This window comes from Poecilia formosa, unplaced genomic scaffold (assembly GCF_000485575.1).
Source record: "Poecilia formosa unplaced genomic scaffold, Poecilia_formosa-5.1.2 Scaffold297, whole genome shotgun sequence".
Lineage (NCBI taxonomy): Eukaryota > Metazoa > Chordata > Actinopteri > Cyprinodontiformes > Poeciliidae > Poecilia > Poecilia formosa.
In genome coordinates this window covers 607,469-628,093 of record NW_006800236.1, presented here as the reverse complement: position 1 = coordinate 628,093, position 20,625 = coordinate 607,469, and the positions used below count along the sequence as shown (strand labels likewise).

Genomic DNA, 20,625 nt, shown 5'->3' with positions numbered 1-20,625 from the left:
ATCAGAAGGTCGATGTGGGAGGGCAGATCTTGTCTCAACTGATTAAAGAAAAAGTCACTTCAGTTCATCCGTACCAATAGTGTTTACATTTGTATTTAAATTTTGCTCATCTTCAAATGAAATGAGACCTTTGGTAACCAGCCTTTTATGACATAAATTCTTCTCTTTGACAATAAAATGTATTTAATTTATATATTTTTAACCAAGCAGAGGTAGTGAGGATCCAGATTATATATTTCTTTGCCTATGGATTTTATTTTGAGCATGACACAGCATTTTCCTTTTGGTTTCAGCTGACAAGATCATTTCTAGTCAGCTGGTCCTACATTTCTTTCACCTACAAGAAAAAATAAAACAAGTTTACAGCACATTTATTTTTAAGTTTCAGTGTAAATACCATAAAACTGACTTATTTCTTTCATCTCAGCCCATGGCTGGTTTGGACTGACCAGAACTTTCACCCGTTTTCGTAAGAAAAACTCATGTGGGAATCCCCCGCTTGACTTAGAACATCTCTTATATAACAAAAGCATCACTTTGTCATCACTTCAGAGTGTCTGGAACATCAAGGCTCTAAAGTTTTCACACCTGCTGCACTTTAGCTACTTTGGGATTCCCATATGTCTCTCGGAGAGGAAACCAGCCTAAGTGAACTTCTGTTTCAATCACTTTCAAAGGCAAACGGCGAGTTAGATTTGCCGTCACTGACTGCTTTTCTCATTACATGCTGAGATGTAGACACATCGACTCATGCTCTGCGGTGAACAAGTATTATCTGCCTTGTAGATTTCTTCTTTTTTGCGCTTTTGTCACACTTGAATGTTCAAAAGAATGCTAATATCCATGTACAGACACAGTCATGTGACAAAGTCAGTTCTTCAAACAAGGCAGATGCTAAGTTGAACCGTCTACACCTGCTACAGACCTGCAGCGGCTGTGAGAATTAAGAAAAAGCACCTTAGAGGATGACGGACGTCTTGCGGGTCAAAGGTGACTTCCTCATGAAGGACAGGCCTATCAAATGGGGGATAGAAGATGGAGACCAGGCTCAGGGTCGTGGGTGAATATGCAGCGGTGAGGAAAATTGGATGCTGGTAGGTTAAAATAAAAATAGATTTGCTCAACAGATTCTCGTTATTTTGCTCCTCTTCATGGCATCTGCAGCCCATAAGTTGCATTGGCAAGGATGTACTGCCATCTGCAGGGAATAACGCACAATTGAAACAAATGTGGAGGTGGAGAGCTCAATGTATGGCAAGCCTTTTAAATATTTATTCCATAGTCACTACCAAAAGTGATGTCTAACTATTAAATCACTACATTTAACTATCAGGACCAAGCAAGTGGAAGATTGTTTTGTATTAGTTAAGTATTTGGGTTAAAAAGTCGAACATGTAAGCTGTTCTACCCAAATTCTGTCAACTACAAACATAAAGTCAACTTAAAAACTATCAGCTACTTTGTGTTGGTATATTACAGAAGATCTGAATAAAGTATGCTTGAGGTTGTTTGCGTAAACATATAAAAAAAAATTGAAGGAGTATTAAAACTTTTACAGACGGCATATTAAAATTCAAAGTAAAAAAGATGGTGTATATTCAAAAAATCAAAAAGATGAATTTGCTGAAATGGAAAAATAAGAAAGTTAAACAACAGTCAAAATCAAAAAGATGAATTTGCTGAAATGGAAAAATAAGAAAGTTAAACAACAGTCTGCAGTTCAACAGTATCTTTCACCTTTTTTTTTCCTAATTGGAAAAATAAAAATCTGATCTCTTTTTGTAGTTGAAACTTTCTACCAGTAGAGGTCAGTGTAGGATTGATCGACGCTGCAGCGCACTGTTTGAGCCTACTCATATTTTATTCTCATTTATTTTTATGTGATTATTCTGCCTGGTTAAACTTTATTCTCCACATTTAGAAAAAGAAAAAAAAATTCCCTTGTACTCACAAAATAAATGTATTTATTATGATTTTTTTACTTATTTTAGTTGAATTAGAGAAAATATAAGTTTCAACTGTTTTTTTCCTCAGGAGATTGATATATTTTATATTTATTTTATGCTTATTTATATTTATTTTTACTTTATACATGATATATTTGACAAATTGACAAAAACCATAATAGCCAATTTTCAAACTTATTCTGTTGGTATTTTAATTGCATTCTCAAAATTTTGTTCAGCACAGTCATGGCTCAATAGGCCTCTCTCTAAAGAACATTGACATGCTTACTTTGGACACGATTAATTTACAGATTTATCAAAAATTGTATCTATTAGCTCTTTTTTTTTTAAACGAAATATATTTTCTTTTTGAAACAATTGACCTATTTAATTTTTTATTGTTTTTGGCTGTAATATTTTGTATTTTAGCCCATAAAGGAAGTGACAAATATATTTTTCAAAATACTTTGTTTTGATGTAAGTCATCTGGCCTTGAGCGCGCGCTATTGGACCAGCATCTGGCGCGCGTCTCCGCCTCCCCCTCATCACTCCAGCCGCTCGCGCCCGCTGATGATGCGTGCGACGGAGCGGTCTCGCGCCGCTCTGCCCGTCCCGAGCTCGTTTCCTCCTCTCTGAAGCAGAAAGATTATCTCCGCAGACGCGACAACAATGGGAGGACTGGACGCGTGTGGCGGCTCCCGCTCCATCTTACTATAATTCACACCGTCGCACTTGGCTTTATTCCCGGCGAAAATGGCGACGGGGGCAGGCTGGCAGCCTCCGTACAACACCTCGACTAGCAACAGCAAATACACCCAGTCTCCAACAGGGTCCGGCATGTTTTACGACGGCAGCTTAACGCTGGAATACACCCCAGACCTGCATCTGAAGATGAGCAAGAAGATCGCCCAGCTAACAAAGGTGTGTGGAAGTGAATGGATGACGTAGGGTGTAGTGGTTAAGTCATTTAGAGCAGGTGGGGATGTAGTTGGAGTAGTACTGGTGTGGGATGCAATGCTATTTGTAAACATGGTCTTCTACAGTTATGAAGCTATGTAAACATCATAACTCTGCAATATGCGTCAGTTTTAAAAAGCATATTTCCATGTTTCTGCATTAAGCTTCACGAATAAGACTGAGATTTTAATTGGTGTCTATTTGTTAATTTTGAAATTGGTGCAACACAATCCAGGAGTAAACCTAAATTTGTGCACATCAGCACATCATAGTTTACTCTAATCACGTTCCATCTAATCAATAAACCATTGATGCAAATATTTCTTGTGACTTCAGCTGCTGCCATATCCCTGTTTAACCTGTGTGTGGTTCTCCTCCAAAGCCAGGAGGACCGATCTGAATTATGTAATCAATGGAGGGGCTGCAGGGGCTGAGCTGCTTCTTTGTTGTCTCCACCTGAAAACCGTTGGAGGATGCAGGGATAGTATGAGATTCAAGGTGGCAGCTCCGTTTAGAGCTTCGGGGCTCCTGGTGTGATGGCGTTGCACCAGGAGAGACAAGAGCAGGAGTAGAAAACGGGAGTTTTACATAACAGTTATGGTGATATTATAAACCCTGAGCGGGCATGGGGATGACGATCAAGGATTAGTGTCGGGGTAGCGGCACAAAAAATGAAAATTGACACTTGTGTGATGATGGTGGGACTAAAATCGCTTCTTGTCTGGATGCTTTCCACATGTTTCCAAACAGTTAAAAGGAAGTTCAACTGGGAAAAGCCTCCAACTGATTAAAATGTTTAATAATAAACTCCTTAAGTTGCTTCATTTTCAGTAAAAAGAACTGTCAGATTTACTGCTGTTTGTTGCAGAACTGTTTTCATTTAGTGACATTGAATGGTTTTTGGGCTTGAGTGTTCTACTTGATCACACGCCGCAGCAGATTTAAGTTTGGGCTTTGACTAGGCTACTTTAAAAAACATTCTGTTGGACTTGTGTTTTGAATTAGGCGAGCTTAAGATCACCATCTGATTGTTAGATGGTCCTCTTCAGATTTTTTATTTCAAAATTACAACAAATTGTTCAGATCCTGAAGCAGCAATGTCGTCACACGACCACTTGAACTACTTTCCCTGTATTGGGATGTTTTATTTCTGTTTTACACTCACAATTCCCAGTGTGAGTTTGATTTTTCTTGGTAGGGGATCCCCAGTTATGGCAAATACTGAAATCTCAATGAAGATTTCTGTTCTTCAGCTTTTGTCCACATCTTTCAACTTCATATCTAGGCTTTGCTCACTTCAGTGGCTGGCTTGCACCTGTGGTTTCCACTGGAGCAGCAAAGCGGGACATGCAGCGTCTTGAGCTGAAGGTTTTGAAATACTGGACAACAGAAGGCAACATTTTGGAGAAATTCCTGATTCGCTATGTGATGCATTTCAGTCTGAAAGCGCTTTTAGTGTCAGAAGTTTGCTGTATGTAGCAAAAAAAATGTCCATGATCTGGTGCATGAATACATGGGACCAACAGGCATCTCCCCCTGAGAAACGGGCTTTCATTAATCCTTTAATTACTGAATATGATGTTAATCCTCTGAAAACAATGAGAGCACAGACGTAGAGTTACATTAGAGCCACATGCTGCAGTTGTTCTTCTCCTCGACATTTCTGCCATTTCTCTCGAGCTCAATCAATAGCCGCTGACTGTGGCCTCAGAAGCCTCCCTCCTCGGTGAGCTGTTGTCATTTTCCTTATTCAGCCTCATCCATCCTGCGCAGAGCAGCTCTGTACTTGACATCTAGATCCTGATAAAAGTAGCACGACGCTAAATCCAATTTATTATCGACACATTGGATGGGAATATGCTATCGGCTGCTTTTAATGAGAGGCCTAGTTGATTTGTAGTGTCATAATCTATTAAAAAGCACTCTGAAGAGATTTCTATCACAAAGCTATCTATTTTGATCTGTTTTTTTCTCTCTCAAAGTTACATGACTGTTTTTTTGTTTTGTTTTGTTTTTTTCAAAAATCTGAAAACAGATGTCAGTTTTAGTTTAATTTTATTACTTTTCATATTTAAACATTTCATTTAGTGCTTATTTTTAAATTCCCCTTGCATCGCCGGGCAAATTTCATTTCACAGCAGTGGCGACAATTGTAGCTCTTTGAATTGAAAAGATTGCTGAGCCTTGACTTACTCCATTACCAATGTGTCAGTCAGCACCAGATGGGGATGAAAATACAAAATCTCAGTCCTCTGTCTGCCAGTTTCTGTCATTTCTTGGGGATTTTTCTACTAAAATATACGCAAAGAAATCACGAGGCACTGCGTCCGAGCTGGACTTTGGACTCTTTGAGTCGTATTCCCCGGGAAAAATGTTTGATGTTTTAAGCCTCTGATGACACGTTTCCTGTAGAAACTCCAGCCAAAATGGAAAAACAAAGTTCCTGACTTATGTTTATGAGAGAGATGTGGAAAAAAACTCACTGGCATCGTCTTCATAAACCAAATACAATGACCTTTTCTCCAGCTGCCACTTTCATCACGGTTGTTTTCACCTAGAGGGAGAGCTAAGGTGTGTCTGACAGATACTGTAAGATCAGATTTGGTTCCACTATGGTGGATATGATGGTTTTTCAGACAACTCTTCTTCTTTGTTCTATGGAGAATTTCTTTCAGAACATACGGTAATTGTTTTCATTCTTTTGTGCTGTTTTTTTCTCAATTACATTTAAGGACAAGATGAAAATTTGCTCAAAAAAATGAAGTCCAGAGCACGAATCCAAATGGTTTTCTATATTCACATTGAACTCTTCCGCTACATCGACGTCTGAGCTCAGGATAACGAGTTCAGTCAACAGCGGCGTTTAGGATAGCAGGGGATGTTTGACGGCTTTGCCAAATGATTATTTGTTGCGCGGCGTTTATCAGGAATATATTTCACTCTCTAACAGGATTTAATTGCACTTGAATTGAGAGATTGCGGGAGAATATTTATGCAAAGCCAGCTTTAGCCCAAACACTACTGCAAGGTGCCTCCATTCCTCTGAGATGGTGAAACAAAGTAGAAAGAGAGAGAGAGATAAAGAACAAAAAGAGGGAGAGATAAAAGGATGAAAGCACGGGGAGAGTGAGGAGCCGGAGATGAAAGCAGCAGGCCCGCCAGCGTCATTAAAATAATCATGTATAATTGAAGGAACATTTCCAATGCTGGGAATCCGAGCTCTGAGTCAAGGAGAGGAGAAAATCCACCTTCAGTTCCTCTACTGAGCCGATCCACCACTCACCACTGAAGAAGAACATTCGAGCAGGAAATCCACATCAGCAGAAATCTGTCTGCTCTGGGTGCTGAGACTATATGTGTAAAAGTTTATAGGCTGTTGATCCACTGCTTTCTGTCCCTTTAAGACTGTAGAGGTAAAGATGTTTTCTTTGGACCTTTTTGCAGGTCCTCAAACTCCTTAAACAACAGGGAAAAAAATTAATGGTCATAAAGTAGATGCCTGCATTTATAACCTACAGCGATGTAGCGTTACGGGTTGAAAGATGGCGCCCCTCTGGTGTCAGCTTGTTGTTTTCATTCATTAGAGACTTTAGATCTGGATGGAGAACTTGCGAACGTTTCTTCAAAAGCGATTACACGTCGAAGTATTGATGTATTGCGTCGTCTCAGAAACTGCCACTGCCGCGTCGATTTAAAAGTAGCGTTAAATGTCAGAAAGTCATTCATCTTTCTTCTCTGGAGGACATCACAAGCCTGTCTAATGCATGTCGTACAGTATGTTCAAGTGAAACCCTTTCTAACTTCACCTGTTACTGGAGCAAATTTTGGGCCGTCCGGTTCCGACAGGTCCGCGTTTCAGCTGACCGTGACCGAACATTAGCTGCTCTCCCGGGGGCTTCAATTTGCTGGGGCTTAAGCGTTTTAAAGCTTCTGCATATCATTTACCTCCAGCACTCATAAAAACCTGCTTATATTCCTGAGAGCGAGCGCAAGCATGACTGACAAGATGTTATTCACTTAAGCCTGCGTGTGGAGAGTGCAGCAGGAAGAGGAGGGGGTATCCTGCATCCATATTGGAGCTTGTGCCGGGGACGAATTTCTCCTCATGTTTTGTCATGATGGTGACTTGATTGAGTCACGTCAATCTGATTGGTTGTGAAAAGTCCACATTTTTTCCAAAAGGAATGGAGAGAAAAATGTTGGGTTTTATTTTACATCACTTAGTGAGGTAAAGCTTTGTCTGCCTACAGTCTGGAACATGTTTGTCTCTTTCACTGATGTTATTGGTATTGATTTTTGCACAGTTGATCTTCTTTTTTCCCCTCCTCCTCCTTCTCTGTACAACTATCGATCCTATATTGAAGCTGTTAATAAGAGCTTTCGTTCCCATCTCCATGCTGTCATCTCCTTCTGCCTCTAGGTAATTTATGCGCTCAACACCAAGAACGACGAACACGAGGAGGAAATCGAGTCTCTGAAAGAAGCCCACGAGGACGAGGTAAACTTTCCAGTCTCCTCTAAGTGTGTGTGTGTTTGTGTGTGCTATTTTACAGAACTGTAACTTTCTAATATTGAATTACTCAAAGAAAAGTTGAGTCATTTGGAGCAAACAAGCTTGAGAGCTATCTTACAGATACTGATATTAAGAAATTAATCTAAATAAAACAAGCTAATTATGATATTGAGACTGTAATTAAAATGAGGTAAAAAATCATTTGTTTTTGTCTGGAAGCCAGAACTTTCGTACCACAAATCCTAAACGTTATTGCCACCAAACATCTGCTATTTTCAGCAAAAGATCATATCGACAGTGACGACAGTGAAACATGGTGGCGGCAGCATCATGCTGCCTGTCATGGGGTGTTTTGGTGGTGGTGAGAACGAACGCCGAGACCCAGATGATGATGATGATTTAATAAAGAGAGCTCAAGCACAGTCCAACACAGGCGGCACGGCAGAGAGTTAGCACACAGCTAACTACCGGTAGCAACTGAAAAACTGAGGACTGAATAAGAGAGCTAAACCAACACAGGACTTTACAGTTCAACTGTGATGGCAGGCAGACAAACGACATACGACAAGGATCCGACAAGAGACAAAGACAACAGGTGGGACTAAATACACAGGGAGGGTAAATCAACGGGGAAGACGCAGAAACAACAGAGACTCGGGACAGAAACTGAACACAGAAAAACCTTAAAATAAATACACAGAAACACGGATCATGACACTGATCCGTGTTCAGTGTTTTTTTTTATTTTTTATTTTTAGTTTATTTTCAAATGGAAGTAATTTACCTTGGATTCAATCACATGCTGTCCCAGATACTAGCCAGTTCTGACGGAGCATACATGCAGTTCACCTCATATTGCCTCAGGCGTTTTGTTTAAATGTCACCTACTACAACACAATAGCTGCAGTAACATCTTCCTCTGTATGACTGTTCACTCATAAATCTCATTTTATCAGTGTAGAGAGTCCAGAATCAACCCTAAGCCAATAAAATGTAACACACAGGCAACTGTCTGCAGTGGTTTGCCTCAAACACTTTAGTTTTATTAAAGGAGCGCAGAAGCTAAGGCTTTTTGAGAGTTGTTTAAATGTTCGTTTTTATTAGGATTTACTCCCAAGAGAAGCTTCAAGTTCACCAAGAAATATGGTGTTTATGTAATTTGTTCTGAAGCTTCAATGTTTTCAAGAAGAGGCTTTTCTCCGCTGCAAACATTTCATTAAGGTGACACGTCCTGCGTGTTGCTTCTTTAATTATATTTATTTCTTATTGCCCGATTTTTTTTCTTTGAGTTGTGCCAGCTACGTCAAAGCAAATTCCGTTTGCTTTTGCTCAGGTCCAACACATAGTGACAGAAACCAGAGACAAGATCATGCAGTACAAGAGCAAAATGGCAGACGAAGCGGATCTGAGGCGGCGGCTGGCCAGTCTGGAGGAATCTGTGGAACTGCACGACCACATGAAGAGACAGGTCACCGAACGCCGCCGGCATCTACGCCTTCGCATACATAAACCTTCACGCTCGTGTCCGTTACATCGGCTGATCTCTCTCTTTTTTTTTTTTTTTTCGCCAGGCCTTGGCAGAGTTTGAGATGTACAGGCAGAGGATGGAGGACTCGCAGCTCTGCACCGAGGCCCAGCATACCCAGAGAGTGGTTTCCATGAGCAGAGAGGTGCGGCCTTTTAAAGAAGATTCAAGAACGTAGTGAAACCTTGAGGCTGCAAAGTGTGAAGAAGGATTTTGCCGTGTTATTCATGCTTAAAAATCATAGCAATGCTAAAGCTGAGTAAAGTGCATTCCAGCACCAGCGCAATTTGAATTGGCAACAAAAAGAAAGAAAGAAAAAAAAAATGCACAAATCGTACAAAGATGAGCTGTTATTGCACAGAGTGCCAACTCTTTGGTCTGCAGAAATAGCACCACTAACTTTCATTGGCTCTGCTGGTAAAGATGTGTAAACAAACTGACTGCCAGTGATAATTATAAACTAGAATGTCGATTCGTTACACACAGCGTGACACATTTATTTCTCTTATTTTGGTGTTTATGGCTTACAGGTAATAAAAACCCCAAATTCACACATTCAGGAAATTAGAATAGTGCCTAAAAACCACTTTAAAAGAAGGATTTGTAATTGACAAATGTTATGTTCGGCCCCTATCAAGTTAAGATAACTTCAGATATTTACTAATAATCAGGGAGAAAGTAATAAAAAAAAAAAGAAGTCATGCTGTTCCACACTTTACTTCCTGTATTTTCAAAAGTCCTAATGAGCCATTATGTAACCCTTAATGAAATATTTTAACTACGAAAGAGCCAAAAGTCAGTAAAGAAACATAAGCGCCCCAGAAAACAAGCATGGCATATCACAGGCAGCTTTGATCTCTCCCTTTGCTGCTTGATTCCTCTTTCTTTTTGTTCTTTTTTTAATTACTTGTATGACTCCTAAAACTGAATTGTTGCTTTGAGCAAATTTGCATAATTTTCAGAGTGTTTGTTTACACAATACTTCAGGCAGGAAGTGGAAGTTTGTTTTGGATTCATTTACTCCAGCAACTTAAAAAAAAAAGAAACTAGTTAAGACTGATGACTGGTTGTGAAAATTGCGCAAAAGTGGACGAGAATAAAAAGCAAGAACTATCACATCATATCATATGTCATATCACGCCACCAGCAAAACAGTCATATTGTTTGGTCTGATGACAATTGGAATAAACGGATGATTTAACTGTACTCTGGTGAGGCTGAGTAGGCTCAGTTCACTGTCACTGCGTTGGCAGCAGCAGTGTTTGTCTTGTACTTCATCAGAGCTTCATGAACCGGAACCAGCCTGCTCGGGTCACAAAGCATTACATCACATGTTATATTTTTACATGTTTTTCATTTAGAGCGTGAAGGAAAAAGGTAGGGCTGCGGAGCAGCTTTCAAAATGTTTCACACTGCTTGAACTTTCCCTCTTTTTCCACAACTTCAATGAGGTTTTTTTTTTTTTTTTTTGTAGGATTTCATGTGTTGCTACTAAACAATATACCACATAACTATTTTTATTATTGTTTTATTTTTTTGCAAACGAAACATGTGAGAGAGTGCATTACTTGATGTTCCTGGACTGGAAGTCTATTCTTTTGGTCTTGATAAGTGTGGAAATATAAATACATTTTGGAAAAGTATTTGGATTCCTACACTATATTCCCTATTCACTTGTCTAAATGTTGTGTCCTTTCTTTCATCCTTCCCTTCTTGATTCCTTGGTTATGTCCTTCCTCTTGTTCATTCATTTTTAAGTTTTTATTTAGTTCCTTTGTTGTCTTTTCTGTCCTTGTCTGCTACTGCTTCCATCTGTCCTTTTTTTCATCCTCCCTTCCTTTTTTCCTGCTTCTCTTCCTTCCTTTCTTGTGCCCTACCTCCCTTCGATCTGTCATTTCTCTCCTTCCCTGTGCCTCTCTGTGCCCTTTTTCTTGTTCCCTTTCTTCCTTTCTGTTTCTTTTCTTACTTCTGTTCCTTCCTTTTTGTATTTTGAAATCACTATAAAGGACTAAAACTGGATTTTGGACATGAAAAATGTGCAAAATCTATATAGTATTCAGCCCTACAAAGTCAATACTTTGTAGAATCATCTTTTGCTGCAATCTTTCGTACTCTATCAGCTTTGCACATCTGGAGATTGAAAGTTTTTGACTCAAACTTAGTCAGATTGGATGGAGAGCATCTACGAAAATCTATTACCCAGTTTTTCCACCGATGCTTTGACTTTTTGGTTTTTATTTTACTTTGACTAGGCCATTCTAGTGCATAAATATGCTCTGATCTAAACTATTTCATTGTATCTCTGGCTGTATGTTTATGGTTGTCATTGAGCTTGTCGATACTGACAAGCATTAGCATGGTTTTATGGTTTCAATCTGGGGAAATTGTGGAAAATCTCGAGCGGTGTGAAAACTGAGGACCCTGCATGCACTCATGGCCCACAGAGGGCTTTAACCTTCTTGTTTCTCTTGGCCGTCAGTGACAGTCCAAACAGAATAGATCATGTTTCGTGGTTTCAATAGGTGGAAGAGATGCGCCGCGATTTTGAGGAGAAGCTTCGGGTGTTCAGCCAGGCTCAGGCCCAGTTTGAGGCAGATAAGCGGCGAGCGCTGGACGAGCTGAGGGCCACCCACCGACACGAGGTGGAGGAGCTCCGCAACAACCAGCAGAACCACAGCGCCACCTCTGCCGAGGACCAGGAGAAACTGGCCGAGCTGCATAGACAAGAGGTGGGCCACGACTATGAGACACAGGAAGCTAGGTGTGCAGTTATAAGGAGCCACATTCTTGATTGGCTTGGCTCAGTCCGAAGATCCTACGCTTAGTTATTATTTAGCTGGAATTGCTGTTTTTGAGGATTTTTTTTTCTTTTGTTTTTTAATGAAAACTGAAAAAAAAAAAACAACAAAAAAAAAAACCCGACAGTGTTACTGGTGCTGCTGTTGTTTTACGAGCATAATTTCAACTAAAAGTGCTTGTAATTTTGATCATAGACCTTTCGTTTTTATGCATGTCATTCCATTTTTCTTATCTCGCCTCGTTTTATCACATGCCTTAAAAAGCATCTAGGCGGAAATAAAACAGTGGGCAGACCTCAAATGTTTTCCGGTTTAGTTGCAGCAAATCTCCGATTGCATTCTGGCAGCCTGGAGCTACTGGCACGCCGGAGTACAACAAACAGATTTTCTTTCCACTTCACCCACTCCGTGTGTAGGTGGAGGCTTTGATGGAGAGGGTGGAGGAGCTGACGAAGGATAAGGTCCGTCTGGTGGAGGAGTACGAGGCCAAGCTGGCCAAGGCTCAGGAGTATTACGAGCGCGAGCTGGAGGCCATGAGGCGGACGCATCAGCTGACCACAGAGAACCTGCTGGCTTGGAAAAGGACGGAGGTGAAGGGGCAAAACTAATAAAAAAATAACCCAACTGATTCTTCTTCTTCTTTTTTCGTGTTTAATACGTCTCTGCTCCCGTTTAGGTGGAGCTGCGGAAGGAGTTCCAGGCTCAGGAGGCGGCGCTGCAGCGGTCGCTGTCCAAGCTGAGGAGCGAGCTGCAGAAAGCTCAGGAGGAGGCCCGGGAGAACCGGGACAAGACCAACAGGCTGCAGACATCGCTGGCCAACGCAGAGGGAACCATTAAGGTGCGTCAAAGTGAACAAATCACATTTAATCTGCACTAACCAGACATGTGCAGCTCCTTTTTGCCAAACAGGTTATGATCTTTGTGAAATTTTGGTAAAAGTAGCAATTTTGGAACAAAGCTACAACAGGTCAGTTGGTGGTTTACAGCGAGCCATGCAGAAAAACGTGTTCAGAGACTTCAAAAGGCTTAAAAACAGAGGCAGTGGTTTTTGTCTTGTGTTGTGAAAAAATAATGACGTTTCCACAGTAAAAGCTGGAGCTTTTCTGTTTTTGCAAGTTTTAATGTCCTTAAGCTGTGAAGCACCGGATTTGTTTGTTTGAAGATTTCCTTTTTATGTATTAGAACAAACTAGTCAAATCACCGGCTTAAATCCAACTGAGGATCTTTGGCAGACTCCACAAAGAAGACTGAACGAAACATTCAAAAAATGTTGAAATCCATGTTTTATTTTCTTCTCGCTTCACAATAATGCACAATTTGTGTTGACAAATGTGTTGTAAGAGGTAAAATGGATTGATTTTCAGCAGCTAGAGCATCTGGACCAATCAAAATAAAAGCAACATGTATGAATGAAACACCAAGTATAGAAACGGTAAATAATAGCAACAATTAAACCCTGTGAAACAGATTGAATTTGGTTCTTTTAGTATGAAAAACTGCCAAAATCTTTAAGATGTATAAACACTTTTACAGACACCATATAGACACTCAGATATGTTTGCAATATCATGAGTATTTTTCCATTCTGGGCTCAATTAGGTTGTCATTTCACATCAAAAATGCATACAATTGTGCAAGAATCCCCCTTTGTCTGGTTACACTCTGGTGAAAGTGGGTTAAATTGAATGAAAAACCACTGCTGAGAACAAAGGCAGAAGTAAAAGCCTCGGGGTGGAATCTGTTTTCGAGCAGGAGGAAAGGTAATGTAGTGTGCTCTGACAGAGCTGCAGGCTCGTGCGCACAGGAGAGGCTCGAATGGTAGCATCACGAGTGTGTGTCCATGTGTGTGTGTGTGTGTGGGTGTGGGTGTGTTGCAGAACCTGCACAAGCAGCTGGAAGAAGCCATCCAGGATGGAGAAATCTGGGTGATGCAGCTGAAGGACACCGAGTATGAACTGGAGAGCAGCAGGGAACGGGTGCAGCAGCAGGCCACAGAAATCCTCCACAAAGCCAGTAAGACGTGACTCTGAAATAGGTTTCTGAGTCTGGACTGCTCGTGGAATTTTGTCCGGGATTAGTACTGGGTTTTTTTCAGGTTCCTCATTTAAAGCTTGACATCATGAATAAATGGTTAAGATTTGATTTAATACTCTAAATACTTTAGCTACGCCATATAATCCTACACAGTTTTGCTGAGATGACTAAACTGCACCTCTAGACACATTATTCACTTTTAGTTTCCCATAAGCACAGAGCTGATCTGTATCCATGGCGACCCGTCAGCTTAGATCAAACAAACCTGGCGTTACATGTAGGAGAAAAGGCATTAAAGTCAGAGATGCTGTTGTTTTTCTGTATCAAATCGGTATCGGCCGATTCTGATCCTCAGATATCGGCATCAGTGTCAGAAGTAAGAACAAGTGTATCAGTGCATCCCTAATTAAAATAAATGTTCGAGTTGGAAAATATCTGGTTTCATTGGATAAGACTCACAAACTAGAGGGGAAAATAAAGAAGCTGCTCAAACCACAGGGCTAATTATGATTACTTGCAATTTAGAAGTATAATTTGGGAGCATAAGTATGAGGTAACAGATCCCAAACCAGATATCTGAAGGGCGCCACAGGAGAGCCACTCAGCTGAAATGATTTGTTATGGTCTGGTGTCTGATTTTTCTTGTTTTTGACTCCAATATTTTCAGGTCAGATTGGTTCCCTGCAGGCCACCCAGATGGCTCATGAGGCGACCATCAGGAACCTGGACCAGGAGCAGAGTCGCCTCAAGGAGAAGATCGGCCGGCTGGAGGAGGAGAGGGAGGCCCTGCTGAACCAGAGCCAGGCCGCCAGCGACCAGCACAAGCAGCAGGTGCTCAAACTGGAGCAGGTACGAGTTTTCCCCGTCCGCCGCCGCGAGAGACAGAAGGAGAGAACTGAACGTTCAAACGGATAAACTCCTTTCTCCATGCATCAGTCTCTTCGGGAGGAGCATCAGGGCTATGAGAAGGAGCTGTCCAGGCTGAGAGCTCACTACGAGGAGGAGACGCTGCGCTTTAAGGAGGCTCAGGTCCGAGCGCTGGAGGAGCTGGAGGAGAAGCATCGAGCGCTGAGGGAGGAGGCCCAGCAGGAGAAGGAGGATGAGAAGAAACTCCTGATGAGGCTGATATTGTATTGAGACACAAAAAAAAATCTAAATTAATTTGTGTTTGGCTAAAATATTCACACACTTAATAACTTTCACTTTGCAAATGTTAGCGCATTTTACTGGTTATATGATAGAACAACACAGAGTACATGGGAATTGTTAGTAGCCAAATCAAATTCTTGTTTGTAACAGAATGTGGAAAGCGTGTTTAGCCCTGTTTATCATGCAGCAAAACCCAAAAGACTTGCAGCTGTAATTGCATTTAAAAGCAAACACTCTACAAAGTATGAATTCAGGGGGCGATGAATGCAAATGCATGCAAAAATATGAAAACCATTCATTATTTTTCTTCCCCTTTGCAGTTACACTCTGCTTCGTGTTGGTCCGTCATAGAAAATCCAAATCCAGAGTTTGTGTTTTGTAACCTTCCAAAAAAAATGAGAGTTTAAAATGGTGTGAATTTGAGTGCAATTTAAAACAATAAGTCGTGTTGCGCAGCCGTTCCATTTTCCCCTCACATCGTCCCGATCTGTTCCAGGAACTGAGCAAAACCGGCAGCCGGCTGCACACATCTAATTGGGTCAACATTAAGGCTAAAGCTTGAAAAACCGCATCAGCCTCCGTTTGTTTCCTGCTGCGTCTTTCACCCTGTCATCAGTTCCGTCGTCCTTCCCTCTCTCCGTCTCTCCGTCTCTCCTCCGCCCTTCGCATTCTTCCTCCTTTGTGTCTCACAGTTTAAAGTGGCTGCGTGAGAGGAATACAAATGTCCTCTGCTGGAGGAGCAGGAAGAACTACTGATCACATTATGCAGGTTAAATTAATTTAACCTGGACCATTTACCGTGACAGTGTCCCTTTTTTTTTTCTACCAGCACTGGAACATCGACGCTGATTTTATTTTATTTTTTTCCTTGCTGTTTAATCTGATCTCTTATAAAGAAGACAAGATCAGCCTCAGCTGTCGTCGGTCCGCTTTTGTACTCTTGTTGCATTTCATGTTTCTCTCTGAATACACATTATACATTTACCAGAGTTTTTCTTTTTCTTTGTATTTTACGAATAAATTGAGGTGAAATAAGTTTGTTTACAATAGAGAGCAACAAAATTGAATTTGTTCATTTTTGTTTGTCCCTTTTTTATGATCAACTCCGACTCTTAAAAAGCAATCTAGATACAAGAAGACGTTTTGGTGTTTGTTTTGTAAGTGGAGATCAAATTTAAACTGGGTTAGGATAAATCGCAGTGCGAGAAGCTGTAGATGTTTTTACTCTCCGTACCGTTTCATTTACTGTAAACAGTGTTTCTTTCTCATTAATCTACTGGAATCAGGAACATAAAATGTGCCAAGCTTTGTAAAAGTATTTTAACTTAACATTTTCTCCAAGCCGAGCTGTGGATTTCTGCTGCTCCTCCAAGGTTACCAAACAAATGTTAGTCGCTAAAACTCGGACGGCAGCTCTTGGATAAAGAGCCATCTTGTGGCTGTGAATTAACGTTGGATGGAAATGAAGTTGAAGTTCTTCTTCGGCATTTAGCTCATTTGCTACATCTGTTTTCCTTACCTCTGATGCTGCTAGTGTATTACAGCCACCAAATATTTATTTAAATGCCTGTTATCCATTTTCAAACCAAATGGAAAAGCAGATTGACTCTGGTTTTCTAAAATATGATAAATGATAAATGGACATTAAGCTTCTGCAGCCGCCGTCACACAGAGCAGGACTTAGCCGTGTTGAAAATTTGAGCGCTACGCTTTGAAACAAGGCCTGTGCAAGGACACCAATGCATTTCAATGAGTTAGTCCCTTGTCAAAATGATGCAAGAAGCTACAAAGAACATGTAGCTGAGGTGAAACTTGCTAGGGGGCAAGTATTTTTGACATGCACGCTCAAGTATATACACATTAATATACATGAGCTTAAGACAAGAGCCTCTGTTGTCACTCGTGGCAGAGATTTCTGCTCCGCTCCCATCTGGCCTGCATGAAATGAGCTCTCGCTTTGCGGTTTGTCCACATTACAGAGAGGAATACTCCTGCGGTCACACCTTCGCGATTCAGAGCGTTAGCCATGTTTGTAAATTACTCCCCGAATCGATATTTATCCAGCTGAGGCTGCAGACTTTCAGGGATTTCAAATTGCGCAATAAAACACCCAGATGGAAACGTCTGTTTTGCCGGTCGCTTCGTCTAAGTTGGGGGGGGGGGGGGGGAGTCAAGGTGGATCTAAGGCGGCAGTTTGCAGTCGATTTTTATGCATAATGTCGCATCTGCTTCAATGAATCCATACAAGAAAACACATTAAGGAAGAGCAAATACAGCAGAAATGACACGAATAGCATCGACGGGATACAACGGGATAAGGGGTTTTACACGCACTCATAAATATGTAACGACACAAATTCAGCTTAATTAATAGTATCCGAAAGGAAAGAGGAAAAACCCGCTTCGGCAAAGCCCCTGTTGCGGCGTTAGCAGAGCACAGAAATGCTTTGTGCGTTTTTATAAAGCAGCACACGTGGATGAATTACCAGGAGCAAATAAGAAACGGCGAGAAGCGGATGTGAGGAGGAGATTTTCACAAGAGAAATTCCGAGTGGCCCGGAAAAGGATTTGATGCTTCGGCTTGAAGGATTAAACCGAGTGGTCACTTCCACCAGTCGGCCTTTTAAAGTGTAAATGACAAGTCATGTGCCTCCTCCCCATCCAGTAACGCTCTGCCTCGCCGAACGGCTGCCAGGCCGCCATACCACGTCACAAATGGGATTTACAGTAGGGGCGGCTTATTAAATCTGCTGTTTTTTTTTGTTTTTTTTTTTTCTGTGTAGATTTAATTTTTGGTTTATTGAAGGGTAAATGGGCCACCAAGCCTTCACCGTCTGTGCAGGCAGCTGATAAATTGTATCAGGATGATGAATGGAACTCCAATCAGGGGCGATTCATCTAAATCTCACTGCTTCTTCTTCTTCTTCTTCTTCTTCCTTTTTTCCTCTTCTGCCCAGAAAATGAGCCAGGAGTTTGAGATTAAACGTCTGTCCTTAGAGGAGCAGAGAGATCGCCTTCAGCAGCAACTGGACAACTTGAAGGAGGAGCTCACGGCCAAACTCAACATGGCCAATCAGGAGGTGGGAAATGATTCATACGCGTCCGATACTTTCCCAGTGACGACGCGGTAACCTCCGCCGCCGGTTCCTCCTCAGGTGTCCCACCTGCAGGAGATCGTGAGGGAGGGGGAGCAGAACCTGAATTCGGCTCAGACGCAGATAAGCTGCCTGAAGGAAACCCAGGAGAAGCTGCGGATAGAGCTGGACGCAACCAGAGGCCGCGTGCGAGAGACCAGCAACCTGCTCACTGACCTACAGGTGAGAGTCGGCAGCACAGTTCTCCAGACGTTCCTGATTTTCATGCTTTTTACTCACTTTTGCTATTCCCATGTATACGTACATCAGAAAATGTTATTTTTATATCACGCATAACTGCAAAGTAACATTTAAATTAACATTTTAATATCAGAAGTGAGTCAAGTTCCCAAAAATTGTACTTAAGTAAGAGTGAAAAAGGAGTAATTCAAGAAATTACACATGTAAGAGTAAAGAAAAAAAAAAGTCTTGGGTAAAAAGGCTGATCAAAACATTAGTCATTTAATATTTAAAAATGACAGAATCAGACAGACCAAAATATAAAATAAAGAAATACATTTATTTGTATATCCATTTACAATAACCACAATAATTTTACTCAAGTAAGAGTAGCGATACTTTATAACAAAATTCCTAAAGTAAAAGTAAAAAGAACAATAAGAAGAATACTCCTAAAGTATTTTTTTCATGTAACTTGTTCGAACTCTGTTTAGTGTGATTCTGGTTTTCTCTGCACACGTACATAAAATGTGTTGCTCTATTTGATCAATATTTGGACCTACAAGCTCAGGATAATCAATAACATGTAAAGGTTTTACATTTCTTCAGCAGTGGAAAAAAGAAATATAGTGTTTATATCAAAGTGCCACACTTGGATATCTGTGATTTGGAGTTCATAGAAGGATAAATCCACTGGAACAATCCTGTAAACGGGATTTTCCACTAAGAAAATCTGAGAAATCTCTCCAGTCCTGACCTCTAAAGTCTCCTGTGGCTGCATCTTTCTCACACGAAACATCAGCAGAGATTCTTCCTCGAAAAACAGAATGAAGCTTTTGTGAATCTCAAACTGTGTTTTGTAGAATCGCTGCTAAATTTGTAATTGTTTTTTAATTGAAATATCTTCCAAATCTGGATAAGTAAGGAAAATAATTATAATGTGCAAAAAGACTTGTGTAATTTCTTCTTTCTTTCATTTTCATTCCTTCCTACTTCCTTTATTTCCTTGCATCACTGCATCCTTTTTCCTTCCTTTCCTCCTGTTGTCCCTCTTTTCCTTCTTTCCTTCTCTCTTCCCTTCTTCTTTCCTTTGCCTCACCAAATCCCACCTTCAGATTTGAAAGCAGTAGAATCAGACTAATAAAATATTTGTAGCACCAGTTATTCGCTTATACCTCTTTTTGCATCTATAATCATATTATAGATGCATAATTGTTGGCAAACGTAGTGGTATTTTGTAAAAAGCCGGGCTGCAGGATATTAGAAAAACCTTCTGCTGCTAAAATTAATCTGACGATCAGAAACATTTAATAAAGTGGACATTCTGTGCAAGTTGCACAAGGCTGAATTAATAATATCAAAGTTCACTGTTGCATGATTTATTTGTGTAGTTTTTTTTTTTGTTTTTTTTGTCGAGTTTAATCCAACAAATGTTGACCAGGACTTGCACCCTGTAACTCTCAAGAAGCGCCACCGCTTCCTTGAACCTCTCCTTAACCCGTCTCCCGCTGATTCGGTTTAAACTTCGCGTCGCAGACGTTCGGCGAGTTTGCAGACGGTGGGTAGGGGAAGTTTCTCGGCTCTCGGACGCGAAAAAGAGGGGACTGAAAAGCGGCGAAACGGGAGGACTGAAACGCATTTGGAGAGCAGAGCGGGAGGAAATGAAGGAAACAAGTGCTGCGCTGAAGGCCAGCTGTGGGATAATGATGATGAAGCTATTATGAGTTGAGTGGCCGCGTGTCTGAAAGGAACTCTGTCGGTGCGAGCCCTGTGAGCATATATGCAGCGTGGAACGTGCTGTTTACGGAGGACAGACTGTATATTTTAATGCTAATTCTGACCATCGATACCATAGTGCGTTTTTACTCCATTATAATAATTTTCCTGCTGCTTGAATGAAAAACTAAATGAGGGAGACGTGGATTGCAACGGAGAGAATGAAGAGGGAGAGATGAAATGAGAAGCAATAATTAGCTGAAATTGCAGTGGTCTGCTTTTCTGTCTTAATAGTGCCTGTGTCTATATAAAGGAAGGGATTTGGCAGAGCTGAACGCAGGATTTTACCTTTTATTCGCTTTTTAGCTCATTGCGTTTTAGACAAAAGCACAAAATCGACTGGGGCCAGATTTACTTTAAAATTAGAACACGCTTTGTTTTGTGGGGGCTAAAGCTGGTCGACTCGGTAGGACGAACAGAAAAAGAAGCCAAAAATGTCAGCAAGTTTTCTATTTTTTATTTTTATCACCTTTATGTATAGTGATGTTCACCATATTACTTTTTAATTCGAATCCCCTTGGCCCTAAGACAACTGAAGTGATTGGCTTAGATGCGGACAGTAGCTGCGTTTTCATGACCAGTGTACACAAAACTTTGTCATGTTTCACTAATG

At 40.9% G+C, this 20,625-nt stretch overlaps 1 protein-coding gene across 1 annotated transcript in view; it reads left to right on the top strand.

The window, feature by feature from the left end:
* The first annotated feature begins 2,485 nt into the window (after window positions 1–2,485).
* The window catches only part of LOC103151948 (protein FAM184A), a 37,401-nt gene continuing 19,261 nt past the window's right edge, over window positions 2,486–20,625 (top strand). Inside the window, exons 1-12 of the mRNA XM_016660767.1 lie at window positions 2,486–2,867; window positions 7,324–7,401; window positions 8,750–8,884; window positions 8,988–9,086; window positions 11,464–11,670; window positions 12,156–12,329; window positions 12,416–12,577; window positions 13,617–13,752; window positions 14,441–14,622; window positions 14,710–14,891; window positions 17,876–18,002; window positions 18,078–18,239. Coding sequence (XP_016516253.1) covers window positions 2,700–2,867; window positions 7,324–7,401; window positions 8,750–8,884; window positions 8,988–9,086; window positions 11,464–11,670; window positions 12,156–12,329; window positions 12,416–12,577; window positions 13,617–13,752; window positions 14,441–14,622; window positions 14,710–14,891; window positions 17,876–18,002; window positions 18,078–18,239 — 1,812 coding nt within the window. The 5' untranslated portion in view covers window positions 2,486–2,699. The remainder of the gene's footprint in view (window positions 2,868–7,323; window positions 7,402–8,749; window positions 8,885–8,987; window positions 9,087–11,463; window positions 11,671–12,155; window positions 12,330–12,415; window positions 12,578–13,616; window positions 13,753–14,440; window positions 14,623–14,709; window positions 14,892–17,875; window positions 18,003–18,077; window positions 18,240–20,625) is intronic.